General features: G+C 47.9%; 1 protein-coding gene and 1 pseudogene across 1 annotated transcript in view; one reads left to right on the top strand and one right to left on the bottom strand.

Moving 5' to 3' along the window:
• The window catches only part of CFDP1 (craniofacial development protein 1), an 80,556-nt gene extending 56,984 nt beyond the window's left edge, over window positions 1-23,572 (bottom strand). Inside the window, exons 1-5 of the mRNA XM_056136700.1 lie at window positions 23,403-23,572; window positions 17,678-17,795; window positions 16,892-17,108; window positions 12,522-12,649; window positions 3,972-4,091 (exon numbers count right to left, since the gene is read on the bottom strand). Of these exons, the coding sequence (XP_055992675.1) occupies window positions 3,972-4,091; window positions 12,522-12,649; window positions 16,892-17,108; window positions 17,678-17,795; window positions 23,403-23,466 (647 nt within the window). The 5' untranslated portion in view covers window positions 23,467-23,572. The remainder of the gene's footprint in view (window positions 1-3,971; window positions 4,092-12,521; window positions 12,650-16,891; window positions 17,109-17,677; window positions 17,796-23,402) is intronic.
• On the top strand, window positions 15,038-15,606 carry LOC130044416 (protein BUD31 homolog; annotated as a pseudogene).
• Window positions 23,573-26,678: the final 3,106 nt, after the last annotated feature.

Raw genomic sequence — 26,678 nt, forward strand, 5'->3', positions numbered from 1 at the left:
GATGGTAATGTTTTGATGTTTTCCACTGTTATGCATTACTTCTGTGGATTATTTTCAATTAAGAGGCAACTTAATTGTTAGCTTTAAACAACCTAGGCCACTGCTGGAGTAAGTAAGGTATATGTTGGCTGAACTGAACACAGAAAGTAAAGGCGGGATGGAAAGCAAAGAGGCCCATTACACACACACACACACACTGGTGGAACTTGGATGCAAGTGGCCAGCAGTAGTGAGTGAGAGCCGTGTGGGGAATGTGAATGTCAGAGGGTGTGACGACAGGTGAGAGGAGGACCAAGGGCTGAGAAACCAAAACTAAAGGAATTTACACAATCAGGCTAAGCATTGCGCTTTCTACCAGATGCACCGAGTGCTTCTTATCATCTCTGAACCAGGCCTCTAATTAAAACTGGGTGCTTGGTTCATCCATTCCCAAAGTACAAACTCTGGCTTTTTATAGCTTAAGCACTGCGCTATTTTAAACATGGAGAGGAAATGCATTTTCAGCTACAAACATTTGCTCCTGTGAATCTGTTCTTATTTGCTAGCAAAGGATGTGGGACAGGATGTTTTACTCTCTTGCTCTATTTTCCTGAATTGCTTAAATCTGTTTAGAAAGAAGCAAAATAAACAAATAGAGTTTCTGCTGAACAATTTCTATAAACTGAAGCAACTACAAAAAATGTGCAAAATTTTTTGATAGTATTAAAATACTTTCCCTAGAATATAAACTGATATCCTGCATATTTTTCTTTGAAAAGACTTCCCATACCATGAACAAACAGCCGGTAGCAGATACTGTTTGTACTGATAAAATATGTCCACTGAGGCATCCCAGAGCAGCCGAATCCCTCTTGGTCACGTTTCCCCAAATACACCAACAACTGTAGGAACCTTTTGGGCTGCATTTCAAATAAACTATTAGACTAAAATTAAAGACGATCTTCTAGGTTTGCTCAAAAATTCAAAGTACGTTACGATACTCTTTCACATACAACTCAAGAACTCGGCAAACACAGAGTCCCTTTTACAAACATATAGTTATCTTCTACATTACACTCAGCTTTCAAAGAAACTGATTTGGATCAAATTTCACTTTAGCCCTTTATAAAGGACTGAGTTCTTTAATCCCACTGAAAGATAATTCACTTGAACAGGATCGTCTCTAAGCTGCCAGATGCCTTTCGCTAGGAACAGACCCACAGAATCTTCTTCACTCCAGGAGGTGGGATGGCAGTGGAAGAGCAGGATCAAGCCAGGGCCTCACAGAGAGAATAGCATTTCTACCACCGAGCCACTTCTGGGCCAAGGCTCTCTTCCTGATGGCCACTTAGCTGGTTCCTTTGAGTATTCTAGGTCTCGACCTTGACTGTAGGCCAGGACAGCCTCGCCTCACCCGTTTCAGTGTCAGTTTAGAGAAAATCCCCAACCCGTTATCAGATCACCTGTGCACAGGGGAAAAAATTCCAAATGTCTGTCTTTCTTTGATGAGTAAGTCTCTGGCCACAAAAATCTTAGGACTCCAACTTATCAAGGATCCTCAACCCTGACGTCTTCTCCTAGAGATGTTCCAACCTAAGGTCCCTGCCCCTTCAATGTGCTCCCTAGCTATAAACAGGCAGGGGTGATAGGCCACACATGGCAGTGCTCAGGGCTTACTCCTGGTTCTAGGTGCAGGGGTCGCTACTAGCAGTGCTCAGGCGACCACAGGTGGTGTCGGGAATTGAAGCTGGTTGCCACACACAAGGCAAATGCCTTACCCACTGTACTATCTCTCCAACCCCTTCCTAGCATTATTTTTTCCTTTCTGCATCTAGAGTAGAGCCAAATCTGTCTCTTCCACTGCAACAGTCTATTCCAGTACTCTTCACAGTTTTAACAAGGGACAGGCGTCTTTTCGCCTGCACGCCTTAGTGGTCAATGGAGGATAACGGCGAGAGAAGGGCAGAGGAGGAAGAGAAATCTGTGTGTTTATTCCCCTGGCTGGACCCGGGGAGGGTCCATTGCTCAAGAGACAGTCTCAACTGCTGTCTGGAGGCCCATTCCAGAGCCCTCTCACCTAGCTCCAGGGACCCAGGGGTCCAGCGCCAGGAACCCGACGCTGGGCTGTATTTCCCATCACTCTGAGGAATCAGACTCTCCTCAAAGGGCCTGCCTTGAGACCGCTGTGTACCTCCTGCGGGATCTCCCTGATACAGATACTGGGTTTGGTTCTTCATACGAAAAGAAAGCGTGGACGCAGAACATACACTGAGATTTCTAATGACCTTAAGGACCTTGTGAAGCTGGCACTTTTCCTTGCTCTGTTTCATAATTACAGAAATAGGATTTTTTGTTTCCAAATAATATCTCTAAGAATCAATAAGGGATTATTTTAAGAAGAAATACCCATGGAGAACAGAAGCAGAATTTGTACTGGCTCAAACTAAATATGCCAGAAACCTAAGATAGAGTAAATCTTGCTTTTATTTCCATCTTGTAATTACCCAGAGATCATTTTTATGGCAGAAAAAAAAAAACAACTTTTTTGTGTGTGTGTGGTGGGGGGGCCATAGCCAGCAATGCTCAGGGTTTACTCTCAGCTCTCGCACTTGGGGGCTCACTCCTGGCAGAGCTTAGAAAACCATATGGGGTGCTTGGGATCAAACCCAAGCCTGCTGCTCGCCAGGCAAGTGCCTTACCGGCTGCACTAACTCTCCAGTCTCATAGGAACAAGCAAAGAAATTTTTATTTCCTTAAAAGAAAAGGAACTCTAGTTTTCACCTAAAAATAATAATTCAAATAATACAGAAAGGGTGACTGCTTAGGTCCCAGTAAGATGTTAGAAGTGTTTGCAGCCGTCGGGGGGGAGGGGAGGGCGGAGGGGGGAGAGAGCCCCCTCCCTCCCCCCCCCGCAGGTGAGAGCCCTCCCTCCCTGCCTCAAGGGACCCGGTAGCTGCAAGCCTACAGAATCCAACTGCTGCCATGCTCACTGCCGGTCCCCACACGCGCATACCGAGCCTCACGCATGAGTGAAGTCCGACAAAACCCAGGTAATGCAGAACTTTGTGCCCTTGGACTCTACAGGACCAGGAATAGAGATTCTCTGCCCTTCCCTGCCCAGAGGTCACACCCATAAGCCATCTCCTGCCATCACCAGATAATCTCCTCAACAGCCACCATCCAGATCACATAGCTTTTTCTCCCAGAAGGGAGCAACATGGCGCCCGCCATAGCCATGCCCCTGGACTCAGTGACAGGATGTTTCACTCAGGGCACCCCAGAGGGGGACGGGTGAGAGCCCTCCCGGCACCAAGCGACCCAGCCCCGTAGCCGAAAACCTCCAGAACACAATTGCCGTCACGGTCAAGGCCGTTCTGAACCCCACACGCTCGGGCCGAGCCTCACAGTATGAGTAAACATATTCCTGGACCACGCGGCTGCATTTGCAGCTGCGTGACACATCATAAGACGGTTTTCCATAACAGACAATACAAAATATATTATTTCGGTTGTGCTTAAGGACAGGGCTTGGGGCTTGGGATGGAAACATCCCAAATTTGGTGATGGGAAGGTGTAATGGTGGTAAAATTGGTGTTTCAATATTTACTGTAATCAAATATTGTGAACCACTTTATAAAATTAAAAAATAAAAAAAAAAGAAGTGTTCGTAAATCAGCTTTCACCTTTTTATGATCCTGAGGTCACTGCAGGTGGGAGTACTCAGTCCAAATCGCATTAGAAGTTCTGATAAACTGCTGATGTTCACGTTCAAAAAGTATTTTTTAAATATAGAGACGACTACAAATAGAGATCCGTGGTCAACAATGCAAACCAAGATTTGCTTCAGGCTAGAATCAAAATTCAAACCTATGGCTAGTTTTCCTTTTCAGCTTCCACTTGGGCAAATATTCACGAACGGCAGCAGGGCAGAGCATCTCGGACTGCGACAGGTTCTCCCTGGGCCGACGCGCCAGGACCTGAAGCTTACTCACCCTGACCCAGCGGGCAGCTGCGGCAGGGCTGAAGGGACAGCAGCCTGTGGCTTTTCTTTCTCATTTTGCTTGAAGAAGGACTTGGCTTCTTTGGAAGTAGCATCCACTTCCTTCGTCACCCTGTGCCAAGGAAGGAGACATGTCAAGGAATGAAAAGAGAGAAATAAGATCCAAGAAAAGGGAAGAAATGGTAGTAAGAATCGCTGTGCTTTCTTCAGATTCTGGCTGCAAAGTTTTACGATTAAAATGGACCACAGGAGTTCAGGACAGACACTTCCCTTACAGAGTGAATGTATGGGCTGGAGTGATAGCAAAGAGGTAAGGTGCTTGCCTTGCTTTGGCCTAAAGAAACCTGATCCTCAACATCCCATTTGGTTCCCAGGGCCCGCCAGGAGTAACCCCTGAGTACTGTCAGGTATGGCCCCAAACCAAAAAGAAATTAACAAAAAACTCAACCACAACAATGAACTGTAAAATCCCGCTTTCTGAACTCCTGTCCCCTACTCAGTCACAATGAAATGCTCTCTGGAACACGCGGCTGAAGCACAGCCCACTTCTGGTGGCCAGCAGGAAGGCTAAAAGAGGTTCTCCCTCTGTACCCCACAAAGATCCAAAAGTGGGAATGGGAGAGGGAATATCTGAAGGAAAAACACGACCACTATTTCAAGGGGAGAAACAACACACATAAACAACTGGAAATACTTTGCAGAGAGCTCCTGTTTATATCCTCAGTTAGACAAACCAAAAATGAAACATAGCTCCTTGAAATGAGATAAAATGGCATTAAAGTGGGAGCAGGAAAGCTGTATGACCAGAGACCCTATCAATAACAGTACTGTAAATCACGGTGCCTCAATTTAAAAAAGAAAAAATATATATACATGACTGAGAATTATCCCGTTTCAAACCTGGAAAGACTACCAAAAACTGATCCTAACAAATCTAGTAAGAAAACGGATGGTGTCTGAAAATTCAGATAAAGAGAAGAGATTGCCTAATGCTTGTCTAGGCTTGTAAATCAACAACATATAAGGAATCTTGTTTAAATTCCAAGGGCAGGAGTCATAGGACAGCGGGTAGGGCCCTTGCCTCGCACGCGGTCGAACTGAGTTCCATCCCCAGCACCACATATGGTCTCCCAAGCCTGACAGAAGAAAAGCCTTGAGCACCAACAGGTGTGCTCCAAAAACAAAACAAATAAATGATTCACTTGTCTTACATGCAGCCAACTAGGTTGGTGAAATCCTTGACACCATATATTGTGCCCTGAGCCCTGCTAGGAGTGATTCCCCAAGTGCACAATCAACTGGTGACTGAACAACAAAAAAACAGTAAAAATGGCAAAAAAAAAAATGATAGGTGAATATTACAAATGCCATGGTGCACATGTGTGTAGTTTCTGGGCCACAGCTAGTAATGCTCAGAGCTTACTCGTGGTCCTGTGCTTAGGGGACCATTAAGTGCTCCAGCTCTTTCAACCATCTCCTATGCCTAGAGAATTTTGCGTGTGTGTTGGCAGGGTGAGTGAGGGTCACACCTGGCTGTGCTTAGCACTTACTTCGGTCTGGCTGTGGGGATAGCCAGGAGGACAGGATGACCACATGTGGTGTCGGGGACCAAACCCAAGTTAGCCACATGCAAGGAAAGTGCCTTCCTTCTGTAACATCTCTCTAGCCCTGAAACCAATTTTTTTTTTTTAATTTTTATTAGAGAGACACCATGAGGTACAGTTGTAGACTTACAGATTTTTGTGCTTGGATGAAATCAATTTTCTTGTAAGTGCTTTATTAGTGAGACACCATGAGGTACAGTTGTAGACTTACAGATTTTTGTGCTTGGATGAAACCAATTTTCTTGTAAGTGCCATCTCACCTGTCACCTTAACTATCACCCACTAGGGGCTGGAGTGATAATATAGCAGGGAGGGCATCTGCTTTTTATACGGCCAACCCAGTATCAATCCCTGGCACCCAATACGGTCCCCCGAGCCCCGCTAGGAGTGACCCCTGAACTCTACTTTTAATGAACAGCAAGAAAAAAATCTAGCTATTAAAAGTAAAGGTTGGGAATTGGAACAATGTGTGACTAAAACCTAATCATGAACAACTTTGTAACCGTGTATCTCATGGTGATTCAATTAAAATCTTCAAACAGAACTGATTATTATACTTTACTTCCTCTATACCAAGTGGGGGCCTTTGCAGAAAAAGGTCCACTATTAATAACAATCCAAGTATTATCATTTTAACTTCATTTTCACTTACTCAAAACTTCCTGAGAAATCTTTATTTAGCCACAAAATTTCCATGACTGGTCTTTTCCATTTAGGAAAGGTTGAGCTAACTGACTCGACTGGTTATGTGACAATGAAGAAGAAAAAAACTTTTTTTTTTCCTCATTCCCCCAAGACTATTAGGCCACATATTTTTCAGTGAAGAAACAAATAAAGCATTAAGGTCCTTCTTGTTTGGTTTGCTTTTGTTTCTGGGCCACACCTGGCAGTGTTCAGGGCTTACTCCTGGCTCTGCACTCAGAGACCACTTCTGGAGGGCTCGGGGGACTATACTGGATGCTGGGGGGTGAACCCAGAGCACCCACATGCAAGGCAAACACCCTCCCCACTGTACTCCAGCCCAGAAATAAAGTCTTTCAACACTTAGAAAATCGGGCTCTGGTGTGATGGCACAGCCGGTGAGGCCTTGTCCTGCACACAGTGGACAGAAATTTGATCCCTAGAACCACACCTGGCCCCTAAGACCCCCAGCAGTGATCCCCATACAGTGCCAGGGTGACTCCAAAACAAACAAAAAGAGAAATCACAAAGACTTCATGTTAACATTATCTTATGCTTATATTTACAAATTACAAATTCATCCCAGTCATCAGTATCGCTTCTCATGCTTTTTAATCAGTGTTTTTTTGTTTGGGGGCTACATCCCGCGGTGCTCACTGGTTCCTCCTGGCCTGGCACTCTGGAATCACTCCTGCCAGTGCTCAGGGTCTATATTAAAGCCTGGGTAGGTTGCATTCAAGGTAAGCGTCCTACCCGCTGTACTAGCTCTGGCCCATCCTTCTCACATTTCTTAAAGATGTAGTAATGCTCATAACTTGATGGGGAAAAAGAAAGGAAAAAACAACAACAGAATGACATCAAAAGATTAAAAATATTTTCAATTCACACACTGATGGTTCACCAAAAGTCAGTTCTCCCTGACGGAGCTCGGGAGATACTACAGTGAGTAGGACGCTGACTCACACGGAGTCACCCTGGGCTTGATCCCAAGCACTACATAATCATCCCCCAAGAACCACCAGTAAGTACAAAGAAATTAAGTCAGACATCAACCATTTTCAATTTTCCTTAGGAGAAAGGCATTCTAGAGAACTTCTGTTTGTCCTGTTAAGAGAACTCTGCAATGTATTTTTTTGAAAAGTTATAAGCATATCTTACTTCTGAATACAAATAAAGTAAAAGTAAAGGCCCTCCCGTTGATCATCGATTTGCTCGAGCGGGCCCAGTAACGTCTCCATTGGAGACTTTGTTGTTACTGTGTCTGGCATATCGAATACTCTCGGTAGCTTGCCGGGCTCTCCGAGAGGGGCGGAGGAATCGAACTCGGGTCAGCCATGTTTGGCTGCGTGCAAGGCAGACGCCCTACCCGCTGTGCTATCACTCCAGCCCACTCTGGAGCGATAGCACAGCGGGTAGGGCGTTCGCCTTACAAGCGGCCAACATGGCCGACCCGAGTTCGATTCCTCCGCCCCTCTCGGAGAGCCCGGCAAGCTACCGAGAGTATTCGATATGCCAGACACAGTAACAACAAAGTCTCCAATGGAGACGTTACTGGGCCCATTCGAGCAAATCTGAATACAAAATAGGGAATAAATGGTGTTTGGCCACTTGTATTTGCATTAGAGAATCGATGCTGCCCTCTTGTGACAAATGATAGGAATTTCAGGCTCCAAGAATACTCATCCAGTTATTTTCCAGTCCCTTGGCTTAGAGACAACAATATAGGCTGTACAGTGGGCAGGGCTTTTGCCTTGCATGCATGCCGCCAACCCGGGGTTGATGCCTGCCACTCCCTATGGCTCCCCCAGTCCTCCAGGAGTAAGCCCTGAGCACCACTAGGTGGCTGGCCACCGCTTTCCTTTCCAAAGCTTTTACAAGTGCAAAGGAGGGCTTGAATGATAGTTCAAAGGCAGGGGGCGGCCCCAGCTAATCCCTGGTGCCCCCACCCACAGCACCAGTCTCTGGGCTCTGAGTTCTGGAGCCTCCAAAGCCTCTAGAGTGCGCTGTCCTGTGACAACTCTTGATGTGAGAGTCCCACAGCCAGAGGACAAGCGACAGCCAGCTCAGATGAGAGTATTGCAAGGGAAATGCAAACCCTTGGCAAGCAGCACAGCCGAAAGTGTGCGAAAACCCCACCCCAGTCATGAAACAATAACGAAGGGGAGAAAATAAAAAAGAGAAACTGTTTAGTTGTTCAGCCAATTGTGTTAATAACAGCAGTAAGTTCACTAATTTAACTTTACCTGAAAATATGATTTCCCGCTGCTTTTATGGGAAGTAAATTAGTTTACCTTTTTCTGTAGCAAGAGTGCCAAACTTATAAAACATCTTTTATATATATGGGAAATGATGCAAACAAAGGCAGACTTAATTTTAAACATTAGGGCTAGAAAGACAGCACCAGAGTGAAGGCATCTGCCTTGCACACAGCCAACCCTGATTTGATCCCCCGCAAAACATCCCCTAAGTATCGTAGAACGGCCCCAGGACACTGCCAGGTGTGACCTCCCTGGCAGTTCCTATTAGCGTATTTTTGATATTTTTGATGAACAATGGGAGGACAGTGCAGTGCAGTACTGTAGCCTAGAATTTCTAAACTATGAAAGATATGCCATCCGTGTTCTGCTGCCCTTTAATGAACAATTTAGTAGTTTATAATGTCATTTCTGGTAGTGCTAAATATATAACCAAGGGGCCAGAGATACAGTTCGCCAGGCTGAGGACTCTGTATGTGTTAAGCCAACCTGGATCCCTAAGATCTCAAGGATCCCAAATTACTGCTGGGAGTAACCCCTGGAGTAGGCTTGGGAGAAAACGACAAAATCATGTAACTAATTCACATTATAAAGAAGTATTTAGTGGAGTTCACGCCCAATTCAATTAGCTAATCAGTAGCTAAATAAATAGCAGTACTCCTACATTAAAAAAAAAAAAAGGTATTTAACAAAACACCAAGATAACCAATTACAATTGTATTTGGGGGTGGGGTGGGGGGTGGAGGCCATATCCAGCTATGCTCAGGGCTTACTCCTGGCTCTATGCTCAGGGAACCACATAAGGTGCTAGGGATCGAACCCAAGTTAGTCGGCAAGTTCCTTACCTGCTGTACTATCTCTCTGGTCCCAATTTTTCGGATCTGGGCTATCCCTGGCAGTACTCTACTGCTAACTGCTTGGGGGTCACTCCCAGTGGTGGTCAGAGGAACAATGAAGTGCTTGAGGATGTAACTGGGCCTCCTCCAGGCAAAGCATGCACTCAGCCTGGAGATCTACAGACTGCCTAAGTTTAATCACCACTAACAGCGTTATTGATAGGAAGCACCAAGGAAGACAAAGTATTATCTATGTACCAGAGTTGTCTAAAGTGATTAGTATGTAGCTAATCATGAAGAAACAAAGCTATAATCCAAACTGAGGAACTTTCTGAGATGCAAATGAATTCAAAAATATACATATATCAAGGAATTATTTAAAAGGCTAAAAAAAAATTCAAGAAGCTGGAGAGAAGGTACAGAGGTTATGGCACTTGTCTTACATGAGACCATCGCAGGTTCAATCCCTGAAATCACACACAGTCCCCCAAATGCTACCCAAAATGATTCCTGAGCACCAACACCCCCCAAAAGAAACCCCTGAAACAAAAATATAATTCTAATTTTAAGGAGATTAAAACTAAGAGCAGAGTATAATCTCAGCTTGAGTACTGAACTAAATACTGGACCAAATGTGATCAAATGTACCAAATATAAGCATCTATCTTTATAATTTTTTTAAATGGTCATTTTTGTTAAACAAGTGAGACTGAAAATATACAGCTTAAAACTAGCAAACAATTTAAGGGCAAGAAAGACAGTACAGCGGGTGGGGTGCTTGCCTTGCATGTGGCTGATCTGAGTCCCCAGTATCCCCTATGGTCCCCCGAGCACAGCACAGAGGTAATTTAGGAGTAATTTCTGAGGTCAGAGTCAGGAGTAAACTCTGAACATCACCAAGTGTAACCTGCAAGCAGAAAAACCCCCAATCTTTTCTTTTTTGGAGGGAGGGGGCAGGGGAGAGAGCTTGAAACCATATCCAGGGTAGTAAGGGATCATTCCTGGCAGGCTTGGGAGGCCGGAGATTGAACCCTGGTCAGTCACATGCAAGGCAAGCACCTTACCTGCTGTACTATCTCTCCAGTCCAGAAAATCTTTTCCAAATGCAGCAGCAGTAGCAAACCACAGCATAACAGAAGTGATTCCAAAGAAACAAAGGCCAACTCAGGTTAACAGCCTTCATTCTGATTCCTCAGGACCTGGTTTCATTTTGGGTCATGCAGTGCTAAAAACAGCAAGTTGTCTGCAGATGTCTAGATGAACAAAGTAATGAATTCCTCAAACTCTGGTGGTAATTATACATAAAACAACTTAAGTTCAACATCAGAAGAACTCCTTGAAAGAGTAATACTAAACTTAAAGACAAAAACCCCACATACTAAATTTAGTGCACTGTGGCCTTAGAATGCAGAAAAAGCAGAACTTTTGTTTTCCTTTTTCTTTAGGGGGCTGGGGCTGCACTTAGCAATACTCAGGGGTTACTCCCGGCAGTGGTCGTTGATCACATGAAAGGCAGGTGCCTAACCCCTATACTATCTCGGACACCTCTGTATTATCTCTGACCCCGGTATTTATGATTTATAACAAAACAAAACCCTGACAAGGCATAAATAAAAGACTGTATCAAAGAATTCCACTGGAATATACTGGAAAATTTATTCCACAGAGAGTGGTTAAGTATATTCAACTTGAAGAATTCAGGATCAGGCTTAAGACCATGGAAACTATAGTACAGTACCGAAGCTTGTTTAAGGCAGCTGGAAGAATGCCAAATATTGCTAATGTAATATTTTTGTATATGAGTGACTTCAACAAGAGGGCAACACCTGGGTCAGTTTCTTGATGATAAACATAACTGACATTGATCTGTATAGTATCACACAACAAATGTGATTAAATACTGCAGTAGTATTTCCAATGATGCAGCTACAAAACATATTAAAAAGTTTAAGCTAAGACACAAACTGCTTCCTTCAACAAAATAACCTTGCTACCAAAAAACTGTTTCAAAACACTGTTCTTAGTGTAGTAATAAAAATCATGGGGGCCTGGAGCAATAGTACAGCAGCTAAGGCGCTTGCCTGCACACGGCTGACACAGGTTCGATCCCTGGCCTCCAATATGGTCTCCGAGCACCGCCAGGAGTGATTCCTGAGTGCAAAGAAGAATCATCAGGTGTGGCCCCCAAACCAAAAGACTAATAATAATGAAACCATGAATAATGTAAAGATGATGTACTGGTATTTTGGGTAGGGGAATGACACCCAAGCAGTGCTCTGGAGACCTCAGGAGCACCAGGGACAATTCTCAGCCAACCAGAGGCCCAGGACACTACAATTGTGCTAAGTGTCTCTGGCACTGTATCCCGGATGCCTGGGAGACCATGCGGCGTCAGGACTCAAAACCAGGCCAGGCACATACAAAGCACACAACCTAACCAAGCTCATGGCCCGAACTCTATTTACATTTGGTTTCTTTCTTTCGTTTTGGGATAGTGCTCAAAAACCACAGTGCTTGGGGCTTATTCCCATCTCTGTGCTCGAGATATCAAAGTTGGTGAGTTCAGGGGTCTATACGGGATACGGAGATCAAACCCGGGTAGGCTGCATGCAAAACAAGCACCCAAATTTCTGTACTATCTCTCTGGTCCCGTGAAATATCCTAATACTTTTTAACTCTTTTCTGAAAATTTTAGGGTTTTTTGGGGGCAACTCTGGGCCGTGCTCAAAGGATCAGTCCTAGTGGTGCTCGGGATTGAAGCAGGGTCGGCTGTGTGCAGGGCAAGCCCCTTAACCTCTGTACTCTCTCCAGTCCAGGCCTTCGATTCTTACTTGACTTCAGAGGTTTCAACAGCATTCACACTTTCTGGTGAAGGTAAGCAGAAAGCATGGTAATGAGTTGAAGCAAATACTCCGTCTTATACTCACGAGTTTCTCTTCGGCTAATCACTTCATCGTAGTCTCAACTACATTACCGTGGGAAAGGACTTTCTCATGTTCCCTGATAATTCACTGGGCCGATGTATTCCTCAAGCTCAAGTATAATATTGTAAAATTATAGGCTGGGATGAGGACACAAAGCGCAGAACCATTCAGGGAAAAATACTCCAGAACAAGACTCTATTTTCTTGAAGAACTAGTATCAAATCTTGCAGAAGCCATCTTACCTCACTTCTTCCCCAGCAAAATCAAACACCTTGGTGATTTTAACCTTTTCTGTTTCTTTAGGTTTCTCTACGTCTTCTGCTTTGACCAACAATTTGCTTGAACTTGTCTCTTCAGTCTCATTTTCTCTCTATAAGAAAGAATCAGAGATATTTACAGCATTCAGCCGAAGAGAAGGACAACATGGAGGGCGGGATCCACAGATCCCGAAGGGGAAAAAAAAAAAAAAAACAGGTTCCAAAAAGAGCCGAGATCATTGGGAAGCCCCAGATGGGGTAGGTACTGCATCCCACCTCCCCCAGATGGAACCCCGGTGACCAGAAGCCTCTACAAACACAGCTCGAGTATGCGGGAACTAGGACTTTTTGTCAAAACCGCGCGGCCGCATGAGCGGTCGCGCGACATCTCTCTATATACAAAGTGATCCATGGGAAGTAAACCACCCAACGTTTCTCTCTGAAAATCATAGTTAAGTTTGGAGCACGGCCACAGCCCCAGAAACACAAGGACTTAATGCAGAACCCAGCAGCTTGGAGCAGAAAAGTGAACGGGCTATGCGTTAATCCAGGCCATCATGACTGTCCGGAGGGGAAAGGGTGTTGCCCCATTCGCCCTCTCCTCTGGAAAGTAAGATGGCGGCCACATGGGAGCCTTGAGGACAGCAGGTATGAGCCGGGGGTGTGGGGGCGACTAAAACCTCATGGGAAAGGGGACGTTCCGGTCCGTCCTTCACGCCCTAACGAGGTCACCAGTTGCCCCCCACGAGCGGCTCTCCAGCACGGCCACGGCCCCAGAAGCACAAGGACTTAATGCAGAACCCAGCAGCTTGGAGCAGAAAAGTGAACGGACTATGCGTTAATCCAGGCCATCATGTCTGCCCGGAGGGGAAAGGGTGTTGGTCCCTTCCACCCTCCTCCCTCTGGAAAGAAAGATGGCGGCCATATGGGAGCCTTGTGGATAGCAGGTATGAGCTGGGGGTGTGGGGGCAACTAAAACCTCACGGGAAGGGGGGCGTTCCGGTCCGTCCTTCACGCCCTAACGAGGTCACCAGTTGCCCCCCACGAGCGGCTCTCCAGCACGGCCACGGCCCCAAAAGCACAAGGACTTAATGCAGAACCTGGAAGCTTGGAGCAGAAAAGTGAACGGACCATGCGTTAATCCAGGCCATCAAGTCTGCCGGAGGAGAAAGGGTGTTGCCCCATTCGCCCTCTCTTCTCTGGGAAGAAGGATGGCGGCTGCATGGGAGCCTTGTGGACATGGCAGCAGGTATGAGCCGGGGGAGTGGGGGCGACTAAAACCTCATGGGAAGGGGGGCGTTCCGGTCCGTCCTTCACGCCCTAACGAGGTCACCAGTTGCCCCCCGCGAGCGGCTCCCCAGCACGGCCACGGCCCCAGAAGCACAAGGACTTAATGCAGAACCCGGCAGCTTGGAGCAGAAAAGTGAACGGACTATGCGTTAATCCAGGCCATCAGGTCTGTCCGGAGGGGAAAGGGTGTTGCCCCAGTCGCCTTCTCCTCTCTGGAAAGAAAGATGGCGGCCACATGGGAGCCTTGTGGACGGCAGGTATGAGCCAGGGGACTGGGGGCGACTAAAACCTCATGGGAAGGGGGGCGTTTCGGTCCGCCCTTCACGCCCTACCGAGGCCACCAGTTGCCCCCCACTAGCGGCTCTCCAGCACGGCCACGACTCCAGAGCACAGAAACCAATTTCTTAACTATCTGACTTTCAGTAGAAATACTTCCAGGGTCAATAAGTAAAATAGCAGAAATCCAAAACCAACATATAATTCTTGAACCCAGCTGTAGAAAGCAAATCACTTCACAATGCTTTTTCAGCATGTCTGATTTGGGGGGGGGGGGGTAAACTCTAAATAATAGTGGTGAATCTTTTATTGAAACAATGAATCTAATCAAAGCAGATAGAGTGTTAACTAGAATTCATCTGCCCCACAGGGACTGGGAGGGGTGGGGGGTGGGGTTTTATTGGGGTTCTTCATGGTAAAAAATAAGTTTTGGTAAAGGGAAATGTGCTTGATATTTGCATGACTGAGACCTAAACCTGAAAGCTTTGTAACCTTTCCCATGGTGATTCAATAAATAAATAAATAAATTAAAAAAAAAAAAAAAGAAAGAATCAGAGGCCTAAGTGATAACACAGCAGGTAGGCACTTGACTTACACGCAGCTGATGCAGGTTCCACCTTTCAGCAACCCACGTGGTCCACCCCTGCCCCCGGCTCTGCCAGGATTAAGCCCTGAGCACTGCCTGGTGTGCTCCCCCACCTCCCCAACAAAAACAAAACCAAGAAGTTACACTTTGGGCCAGAGAGACAGTACAGTGGGTAAGGAAACTACCTTGCATGCAGCCGACCAGGGTTCTGTCCCTGGCACCACATATACTCTCCTGAGCATTGCCAGGAGTAATTCTTGAGTATAGAACCAGGAATAACCCCTGAGCACCGCCAGGTCTGTTTCCCCTGCCCCCCCCCCCACACACACAAAAAAAAAGAATTATAAAGATGAATCCTATAAGGTGCACGCCTTACATGCAATCAACCCATATTCAGTCCCCAGTACTACATGGTCCTGTCACTGCCAGAGTGACTCCTTAAGCACTGTGACTGAGGATACCAGGAAACTTCTTGCTGGGCTCCTAGACCCAGATCCTAAGGTCTTGCCTAAAGTCAAAAGAAGCTGAAAAGCCCCACCAGATGGCTGGGAGCCGACTGAACCAACTTTGGATGAATTAGGTCAAAAGATGAGAGAACCCGAAATAGAACCTTATAAGGGAAAGAGGAAGATGGAATTCCTCTGACCTATCTTCAGGATCCACCACCAGAAAACCCGCTATATTTTCGACCTCTTCTAATAAGCAGAAAGTCATAAACTGAGAGCTGTGTGAATATTGCACTGCGGAAGGCTACGCGGACAAGAACAGGGTTATGAGAGCTTGTTGTGCCTGCGCTGAATCCAGACCCATGACACCAACTTTGGGACCAACTGCATCAGTCGAGTCCCCAAAAGCAAGCTGGAAGTGGGCCAGATCATTGAGTGCATGCACTACGGCTGCCGGGGCTGCTCAGGCTGAGCCCTCTTCTGCAGGGCTCCGTCAAACCGGAGGAGGCACTGGTAGTTCTGTGTCATCTGTAGAATAAACCCTTTATCCTCCATGCCCGTCCCTTCCCCATCCACTAAAAAGTACCAAACCACCAGTGTTTGAGGTATTTGGGGTGGGGTAGGGATGGAGGATAAACCAACCAATACTCAGGGTTTTCTCCTGGGTCTGTGCTCAGGAATCATAACTGACAGAGCTTGGGAGACCGTATGTGGTGCCAGGGATGGAACCCTGACCAGTTCCATATAAAATAAGTGCCCCCTTGGGGCCAGAGCAATAGTACAGCGAGCAGGGTGTTTGCCTTGCATGAGGCCGACCCAGGTTCGATCCCTGGCATCCCATATGGTCCTCCAGGAGTGAGGTTCCTGAGTGCAGAGCCAAGAGTAACTCATGAATATCGCTGGGTGTGACCCAAAAAGCAAAAACAAACAAACAAACCAAAGCAAGTGCCCCACATGCTCACTTTCCCTCTGGTGCCAAAGACCATTTCTAAATACTGCATCTCCGAACAGTTAAAGATCTAATTTAGTCATAAAAACTTGCTTCTCTCACCATAGAGAATACGTTGTTTTTTATTTGGTAAAGTTATTATCAAAAACCATCTAGTCTGGTAGCTGGAGAGAGTACAGTGAGTAAGGCTTATGCCCCATATACAGCTGACCCTGGTTCGATCCCTGGCATCCCATTTGGTCCCCCAAGCCAAGCCAGAAGTAACCCCTGAGTACTGCCAGGTATAAGAAAAGGAAAAAAAGGGCGTCTAGTCTGTCCTCTGCTGTGGGATACAAATCTCAGTTTCTAAGAAAATCTACCTAAGGCCCAAAGTAGTAACAGCACCGTGGTTTCGAATGCCTTGGCCTGCAGCACACAGTTAAGTTCAATCCCAAGGGCCACCACATGCACCAAAATCAATGTTGGCGGCTCTGCTATCCATGAGTCCCACCAATGCAAGCGATTTCCAGTCATACGTGGACTCAGACTATCACAACACAGAGAGCCCTATGCCTAAATAGGGCTGTGCTACAGCAATGAGTGTGACCACTCGAGAGTGGTGGACACCAAGGCTCAGGGCCAGGGAGAGAGCTTGGCGGGCTGGCCGGCAGGCTTGGCACACGGCAGCCCCAGGTTCATCCCAGGCACCCATGCTCCCCTGATCACCAAGTAACCCGCAAGAACGGCGGGGTGTGGCCCCAAAACAACAACAAAAATCAAACAGTGGGCATTTCTGGAGACACATCCTCACAATCCTCTATCAACTTACTTGAGCTTGTGTGCTGGGGGTCGCCTTTGGTTTGGGCCCGACATCGTTGAGGAAGCTGGCCCACAGCTCATCCTCCTTCTTCTTTCTTGCATCCTCTGACCCCACGCCCTTCTCCTGCTCTTCAGCTGTCTCTTCCTCCTCACTGCTGCTTCCTTCAGATTCCTCATTGGCATCCTCCTCTTCCTCCTCGAGCAAGAGCCCACCTTGTTTTCTCTTTCTAATCACCAAAGGCCACAAGGAAAACAAAAGAAAAACCAGGCAGACACGATTTCAGTTATCCCTTCCTCAATTCCCAACAAAATGTTGAAGCCCTCATTAAATCTGGGGTTAACTGATTAATACATACACGGGGGTGGAACAGAATGTGGCAGGGGAGGATTAGGGTGGGGAGACAGGGGAAATTTGGAGGGAGGAACTGAGTCCTTATAGTTAACATTCCCCCATTAGAATCAAAATAGTGCTGGGGTCGGAGAGCACTACAGGGAGTAAGGCGTCTGACCCCTGGAACCACGTATGCAATCCCAAGCACAGAGCAGGCCTTGCAAGAGGGAGAGCGCATTTTGAGATTGGTACTACAAGCTCCCCGAAGAAAGCCAAGAGTGACCCCACAAGCACAAAGCCAGGAATAGCCCCAGAGCACTGTTGGGTATGGCCCAAACCCCCAGCCTCAAAGGCTCAAGAAGCCAGAAACTCCAGGAGTGAGATACCAGTGATCAGCCCATTCACAACCACATGCACAGCAGGGAGAGCAACCCTGACCCCTAAGCGCCCCGAGGGCAGCATCACCTGGCCGGAATGCTCTGAGCTTTGCTTTTTTTCCCTTTGGTTTTTTGTGTCTGTTCTTCACCGTCCACTTCATCTTCCTTCACTAATTCATTTACATCATCTTCACTATATTCTCCACCTGAAATCACAAAATAAGGTGGTCATACAAGAGGCATAAAGCTTTTCTGCATCAAGACATTTTCATTATGAATAAAGGATTTTATGGGGCCAGAGTGATAGTACAGCAGACAAGGCGGTTGCCTTGCATGCGGTAGTTTGGTCCCTGCCATCCCACATGCTCCCCCGAGCACTGCCAGGAGTGATTCCTGAGTGGATCCTGGAGTAACTCCTGAGCACTGCCTGATGTGACCCAAAACCAAAACACACACACACACACACACACACAATTTTAAAAAAGAATAAGGGATTTTACATAAGAGGATATTTTCTTTAAGAAAAGTCTAGGACCAGAGAAACAGTATATCAGGTAGGTGTGTGCCTTGCACTAGCCCATCAAGCTCAATCCCAGACAACGCATATGCTTAAGTAAGCCCCGAGCAGAACCAGGGGTGCCCAATTTCCCGCTCCCCGGAAAGAAAAGTTTGGAGTACTTTTCTTTAAAGAGAAATACGATAAATGAAAATACATCAATACATCATCATGAAAAACAAGAAGGCATCAGGAATAATAAAGACTCTACCAGCTTCCAGACAGATATCACATAGATGAGCAGACATGGACGAAACATTTTTTCTTGAAAAAAAAAAAAATACACAGCTGTAGGAAGTGATAAGCAAAACCCTTTACATTCAATATAGAAAAGTATTGCCATAGAATCTGGAGTGATTATAGAGTACTGACAGGACAGCATTATGTACCTAAGAAATTATCAATCACACCTCAGGGCAAAGTGATTTTTAGACATTCAAGTGCTCAATAAAGTGTTACTCCCATCTTCCACATGAGCTGCTTTTTACTCTCATTTTGGCTACACTCAAGGCCAGGGGAACACTGTAGCACTGTCCTCCGGTTGTTCAAGGATTTCTTCAAGTAGGCCCAGTAACACCTCCATGGTGAGACTTGTTGTTACTGTGTCTGGCATATCAAATATGTCACAGGTAGCTTGCCAGGCTTTGCCATGCAGGTGAGATACTCTCGGTAGCTTGCCGGGCTCTCCAAGAGAGGTGGAGGAATCAAACTCGGGTGGGCCAGGTTGGGTGTAACTGATTATTAGCTCTCTTGCCTTGTGTATGTGAGATCCTGGATTTGATCACTGGTACCACAAGGAGAGGGGAAAAAATTATCTTGAGTCTTGATAATGCATTATTTTCCCAGGGACAGAGCTCAGTAGCAGAGCCTTTGGCGTCCATGTTTGACGACCTGGGTTAAAGAGGCACCACCCGCCCGCTCCTCTCTGGAAAGAAAGATGGCGGCCGCACGGGAGCCTTGTGGAAAGCGGGTTTGAGCCGGACTCGGGGGAGCGGCGGGGACCTCATGGGAAGGGGGGCTTTGTGGGCCGTCCCCCACGCCCCACCGAGGTCGCCAGCTGCCCCCCACGAGCGGCTCTCCGGCATGGCCACGGCCCCGGAGGCACAAGGACTTAGCACAGAGAACCAGCCGCTTGGAGCAGAAAAGCAAATGGACTTGTGTTGATCCGCGCCACCAAGCCTGCCCGGAGGGGGAAGGGCGCGCCACCAAGCCTGCCCGGAGGGGGAAGGGCGTTGACCGGCCCGCCCGCTCCTCTCTGGAAAGAAAGATGGCGGCCGCACCGGAGCCTTGTGGAAAGCGGGTTTGAGCCGTGCTCGGGGGAGCGGCGGGGACCTCATGGGAAGGGGGGCTTTGTGGGCCGTCCCCCACGCCCCACCGAGGTCGCCAGCTGCCCCCCACGAGTGGCTCTCCGGCATGGCCACGGCCCCGGAGGCACAAGGACTTAGCACAGAGAACCAGCCGCTTGGAGCAGAAAAGCAAATGGACTTGTGTTGATCCGCGCCACCAAGCCTGCCCGGAGGGGGAAGGGCGTTGACCGGCCGCCCGCTCCTCTCTGGAAAGAAAGATGGCGGCCGCACGGGAGCCTTGTGGAAAGCGGGTTTGAGCCGGACTCGGGGGAGCGGCGGGGACCTCATGGGAAGGGGGGCTTTGTGGGCCGTCCCCCACGCCCCACCGAGGTCGCCAGCTGCCCCCCACGAGCGGCTCTCCGGCACGGCCACGACTCCAGGGCACAGAAACCAATCTCTTAACTAGCTAACTTTTAATAGAAATTCTTCCAGGGTCAATAAGTAAAGTAGCAGAAATTCAAAACCGCGCGGCCGCTATTGCGGCCGCGCGACATCATTTTATTCTTAAACCAAGTTGTAGAAAGCAAATCATTTCACAACGCTGTTTCAGCATGTCTGATTGGGGGGGGGGGGTCGTAAACTCTAAACAATAATTGTGCATCTTCTATCGAAATAATCTATCTAGTCAAAGTAGATAGAGTATTAACTAGAACTCATCTGCCTCACAAAGAATTGGGAGGGGTGGGAGGTGGGGGTCTATTGGGGTTCGGGGTTAAAAATGAGTATTGGTAAAGGGAAATGTGTTCGGTATCTACATGACTGAGACCTAAACCCGAAAGCTCTGTAACTTTTCCCACAGTGATTCAATAAATAAATAAATTATAAAAAAAAAAAAAAAAAAAAGAGGCACCACCAAATATAGAAAAAAAAAAGGATCGTCTTGGTGGAATCCAAGAGATGCAAATAAAAAATCCAACAATGAAGACAGAGAAAGGGTGTATTCTGTTTAAAGGGTGTATTAAACAGATGGGTTTTAGGGTTACAACTAGTAAAACCAAGGCAAACCTGAGCAGATCAGAAGGCACTTGGACTTAAAGCCCAAAGGGAGAGTTCCTGAGACTAGATTGAGTGCACAGGGGTTAAGACGCTTGCCTGACCTGGGGTGGGAGTAAGGAGTGACCTAGTACCTCTGAATGTGATCCAGCAAACCCCCCACCCAACACACACACACACACACACACACACACACACACGGAAAATAAACCCAAAGTGAGAGCACTTGATAACTTTTCTATGCCTACAGACTTTGAAAGTCACTAAAACAGTTCAGAGATTTCAGGTCAAATTAAATGTATGTAGTTACTAAACAATAAAATCGAACAGACACCATTGGGCTACACTAGCACGCGACAGGGACAAATGGAGACGTTACTGGCGCCCGCTCGAGCAAATCAACGATTAAAGGGAAGTCAAGTGATCAAGTGATTTCAAGATCTGGCTTTGAACTGTGTGTTCACATTATAAAATACATGACCGTGGGACTGGTTCAATAGTACAGCAGGTAGGACATTGCCTTGCATGTGGCTGACCTGGGTTCAATCCCTGGCATCCCATAGGGTCCCCTAGCACCACCAGGAATGATTTCTGAGTGCAGAGCCAGGAGTAACCCGATTATCACTGGGTATGGCCCCTGAAACAAAATAAATAAAAAATACTGATCTTAACAAAGGTTAAGACACTTGCTTAGCTAGCTCTTAACAGCTGTGGCCATCACCCTGGTTTGAATCCTGGGACCATATGTGCTCTCCGGAGGCGCACAGAGTCAGATGTAGGACCCCTTCCCCACAAAAAATAGTGATCTGAAGGCTGGAACAGGGATCACTCTGTACAAGAACTGAGCGCTGAAAGGAGGTAACGTGATGCACATGATAACCTTTCAGTACCTGTATTGCAAACCACAATGTTAAATGGAGAGAGGGGGAGAGGAAGGAGAGAGAAAAGAGAAAAAATGGGAGAGGGAGAGAGAAGAGGAGGAGAGGGTGAGGGGAGGAAGGGAGAGACAGAGAAAGGGGAGGGAGACAGAGAGAGTCAGAGAGACAAAGAAAGAGTGTATCTGCCATACGGGAAGGCCAAGGTGGTGGGAGGCAATCAGGGACATTGGTGGTGGGAGATGTGCACTGGTGAAGGCTTGGATGTTGGAACACTGTGTGACTGAAACCCTATCAGGGAACAACTTTGTTACTGTGTATCTCATGCTGATATGATAAACAGGACAAAGGCAGGCAGGGGAGCTAAGAAGTGTCTGAAGAAGGGGGTGCCCTGGGGAGCGGGGGTAGGAGGCAAGGGGGTGTTTAAATGAGGCCTACCAGGCATAAGGTTAAACGAACAGATAAACCATCAAATTCTGAGGGGCCAGAAATAGTCGGAAAGAGTGCAAAGGGTAGTTTGCCTGCACCTGACCAACCAGGGTTCGATCCCTGGCATCACATATGGTCCTCCAGCACCAAGAGGAGCGATCCCTGAGCACAGTCGGCCACAAGTAAACCCTGAGCATTGCCGGTTGTGGCCCCCAAACAAAAGACAAACTGATGAAAGCCCCACCAAATTCTGAAAGAAGGAAGCACTCTCATCTTGGGGAGGGCTGCAAATGGGGAGGTGGGCCACGGGAACTGCTCAATTTTTCAAGTAATCCTCGGAAAAAGTATTCTACTCTCCTTAGATACATGTATGCAGTTTTTTATGCTTTTCGTTTCTGCTTTTTTTTGGCCACACCCAGCAGAATTCCGGGGTAACTCCTGCCTCTACTCTTTATTCCTGACGGTGCACGGTTATATGGGATGCCCTCGGTCGGCTGCCCGCAAGGCAAACACCCTACCCCGCTACCCGCAGTGCTATCACTCCCGCCCCAGTTTTTATGTTTTTCATTCAGATAAAAACTCAGTCACAAATGACTGATTCTGGTAAATTCCTTCTGAGCAGTGTTGGACAAGAGTGCAGACTTCTGCAGAGACGTTCTGAAGCTGATTTTCCACTCGGGACACAGTTCACTGACTGGCCGGTCACCAAACAGAAAGATGAGTCCTCACGGCCGTGCTCAGGGTGTTTAGTTCTGGGGTCCTCCCGGTGGTGCTGGGAGCTTGAAGAGGGGATTCTTTGCAGTGCCAGGATAGAAACCAGACGGCCGCTCTGGCACACACCTTCCCACTGTGACTACTTGTTCCCTGAGCAACACTTCGGGGCTGACACTCCCCATGAGTGAGTGCCTTAAGGGCTGGCCTGGGTGGCCCCCCACGAATGGGATTTCTATTTTGTTTGGGGGGGGGCTACACCCAGCATTCCTGGCGGTGCTGCGGGGGACCGTATGGGATGCTGGGGACTGAACCCGGGTCGGTCACATGCAAGGCACGTGCCCAACCCGCTGTGCTATTGAACCGCATGGGATGCCGTGTGCAAGGCAAGAGCTTCGGCCCGCTGTTCTCTCCCCAGCACCCCCAAAGGGTCTCATGCAGCTCGCACCCCCCCATCCACTGCTGGGGCCGGCGCCATGGGCTTGCCTGGGCCGCGGGCCATGGTCCCGCAAACGGCACCCGGCGTGCTGGGTGCCTGAGCACAGCGCCAGGAGGAAGCCCTGAGCAACGCCCCCCCCCGCCCCCCAAAAAAGTAAAAAAAAAAAGTGTGCACCGAGACCTCGCGCGGGGGAGGAGGGTTTCGGGCCCGGCGCCCACCGCCCGGTCCCTTCAGCACCGCCAGGGCCACACACAAAGTGTGACGTTAAAAAAAAACCACGCCCCCCTCCCCCAACAACAACCATCACAGCTAGACCCGAGTCTGCAGAGCCGAAACGCGCGGCCCCGGGTGCGGGCGGGCCACGTGCCGGCCCCGCGCTCCTCGAAGCCCGGGACACGCGGGCCGCGGCCTCGCCGGGCCCGACGCGCCTCACGTGAGGCGAAGCGCGGGGCGGAGCAGCTCACCCGACGGCACGTAGTCCTCGTCCTCCTCCGACGTGGAGAAGTCCTCGGAGTCGAATTCCTCCATGGCGCTGTCCCGCGCGGCGGCCGGGCCACGGCAGCCCCCCAACAGCAAGGCTCGATGCAGCGACCCCGGAGCGGCGGCGGGGGCGGCGGCAGATGCGGCGGCAGATGCGGCGGCGGCGGCGGCAAAGCCCCGCGGCGTGCGCGCAGGCGCAGAAGCGTCTGCGCGGTCGCTCCGCGACACTTCCGGGCTGGGCGCGGGCGCGGTGCATGCTGGGACTTGTAGTCCGGCTCACCCCCGGGCGCCGCTCCGATGGAGCAGAAGGGGATCGACGTACTTAACCTCCCTCCGGAGGGACTGCAGGCCACCGCTTGCTCTTCATGAGTTGGCATTTGCGTGTTGCTTGCTCAGATTACCTGTAACCGCCAAATCAATATCCCCGATGCTCTTTCTGAGGCTTATTTCGGGGACATGCGCAGTGGGTGAGAAAGCGGAGCCGGTGGAGCTGAGATTGAGCTAAACCGAAGAACTGCTTCCTTATTTCAGCTCGCATATTGTAAAATAAGTGAGCTCCGTGCTCATTTATTTAGTGACGCGTTGTGTGTGTGTGTGTGTGTGTGTGTGTGTGTGTGCATTTTTGTGGATTGTCGTTTTGTTATTTTGGGCGGGGGTTGTTTGCTTAAACTGACCCCCAAGCTCAGTACTTAAGTGTTATCTAGAGTTCCGAAGTGCAGGAAGACTGTGATGCGCCTTATGGAGAAAATTCATGTTAGGTAGGCTTATCAGACAGGAGAGGTAACGCTGTTGTCCGTGAGTTCAACGCTAGTGAATTTACAATCCCACACATCAAGAAAATGGGAAAGGAAATTCAAGGATCTCTGTGTTAGGCTGCTCCTGAAAGTGCTAAAGCAAGGTTCCTAATGCATGAGAAAGCTATGGAGAAGATGAAGAAGCAGCTAAATTTATGGAATCGTGAGAAGATGACTAGGGAGAGGGGTAAAAAAGAAGTGTGGTGAATGGCATTGGCGTGAGGCTGAAAGCTAGAGGAAATATATAGTCACATTATCCTGGGGCAGGAAACGTTAAATCCTTGACTAGTACTGGCTGGTTGCAAGGTTCAAAAGTTGGTACAGGGTGAAAAAATGTTCAATTTACAGCTTTGGGGTGAAAAAATGTTCAACTTACAAGTGAGGTGAGGGGCTGGAGCAATAGCACAGTGGGTAGGGTGTTTGCCTTGCATGCAGCTGATCTGGGTTCGATTCCCTGCATCCCATATGGTCCCCCAAGCACGGCCAGGGGTAATTCCTGAGTGCAGAGCCGGGTGTGACCCAAAAAGCAAAAAAAAAAAAAAAAAAGTGAAGTGAGTTCTGTAGACCAGAAAACTGCGAATTGCTTAAAAAAAAAAACTTGCTACATGTTATGTTGGAGAAGGAATTTGTGGAAGAGCAGGCATTCCATGTGGATGAAACTGGCTTATTTGACAGAGTGATGACAAATGAACCTATGGTCACTAGGTTCTATTTGACTTCAAAAAGCAAGGTCGACTGCTTCTGAACACCAATGCTAAGGGTAGCTTTAAGTGCAAACCCTAATGGTGTCCGGAGCCCCAAATCCACAAGCTCCTAATGGAAAAAGTGTACAAAATACGCCAGTGGTGGAACAAAAAACTATGGATGACCTCGGATGGGTTTCATAACTGCTTCATACCAGAAGTTGAATGCTATCACTAGGGAAGAGTCCTTGCTTTCCAGGTTCTATTACTTTTAGATAGTGCCCCAGTCCACTGCTGTGAAGAACAAAAAAATGCCCGCCTCAGCATCAAAGTTCTTTTCATGCCCCCCAACACTCCATCTCTCATCCAACCCCTTCATCGGGGCATGGTAAAGGCTTTCAAAGCCCAGTGTACCAGGAAGCTTCATAGCAGGGCTGTTGAGCTCCAAAAGGCCAATGGAGAAACTACTATTGTGATGGAAGCCAGTCATTCTCCCCAACATGACTGATTACATTGGCACAGCTTGGGACAAGCACTATCAATCACTATTGGAAAAATGTCTGGCCAGCCTGGGAAATTTCAAAGGCTCCGAAGGAGTTACCAAAAGTATCAAGAACAGTATCAAAAAAATAAAGGCAGGAGCTATAGAACAGTAGGGAGAGCATTTGCCTTGTACATGTCTGACCCAGGTTCAATCCCTGGCACCCCATAGAGTCCTTGGAGCACTGCCTAGAGCAATCTCTAAGGGTAGAGCCAAGAGAAAGCCCTGAGCACCACCAAGTATGGGCCCCAAACTAAACACACACACACACACACACACACACAAATATAATGCCAATTGCATGGTTAAGAAGAGGGCTTTGAGGACATAAAGGAAAATGATATGGTGGCAATCTTGGCAGAGGAGGTGATAGAACCCACCAACAAAGACCTTGATACGACAGCAAAGCCAGACATTGGAGTGAGCCAGGGCCAGACTAATGACAAAAGTCAGCCCCAGACACTAAGACTTCGTCTCTCACCACGGCCAAAGTCTTAGGATGGAGTTCTGCCTTGGAAACATCTTCAAGGGCATTTCTGTCAAGCACACTGAGGTGTAAGCGCCTCAGCCCCATCGCCTTCGCCCCTTATGCTGTGATGCTTAAGGACTTGAGGCATAAAGCCAAGCAGGAAAGGCCGACTCAGTGTTTGAGCCCCGGGGGAGGTGACATTATCTGCTCCATCGGCAAGTCATGAGAGCCAAATGCCGTAGGTTGAACTGCCAAAGAAGGACATGCCACCTTATTGCTCTCCTGCAGAGTAAGGTCCACTGCCCTGTCTCTTGGTTTTCCTGGGGCGAACCAAGGTTAAGAGATTTAACTGCACTGGGCACGGCCTGTGTGATGTATTCCTGTGGTTAAGATTTAACCACACAGGTCTGCATCACTCCTGCAGATTTCAGCGAATGTTTTTATGGGACTGTAAATGCTCCCCTTTATTATTGCTTTCAGGGGCCACTGGCGTGGACAGCATCTAGCATATGTTCACTGTACTGTTCACTGTGGGCAAATAGTGTACAGTAGGTTAGACTGGATTCTGCATCTGTGCTGCCTGTGTATGAAACTTATGACTCAGGGAAAGCATTGAAGTAGTTCCATCTCAGTACATGGGAAGCATTACACAAAAATGCTGTAATTCAAAGTGTTTTGTTGTAATTTTTAAATTTTTTTTTGCTTTTTGGGTCACACCCGGCAATGCACAGGGGTTATTCCTGGCTCTGCACTCAGGAATTACCCCTGGCGGT

Source organism: Sorex fumeus, unplaced genomic scaffold (genome assembly GCF_029834395.1).
Source record: "Sorex fumeus unplaced genomic scaffold, SorFum_2.1 ptg000122l, whole genome shotgun sequence".
Taxonomy (NCBI): domain Eukaryota; kingdom Metazoa; phylum Chordata; class Mammalia; order Eulipotyphla; family Soricidae; genus Sorex; species Sorex fumeus.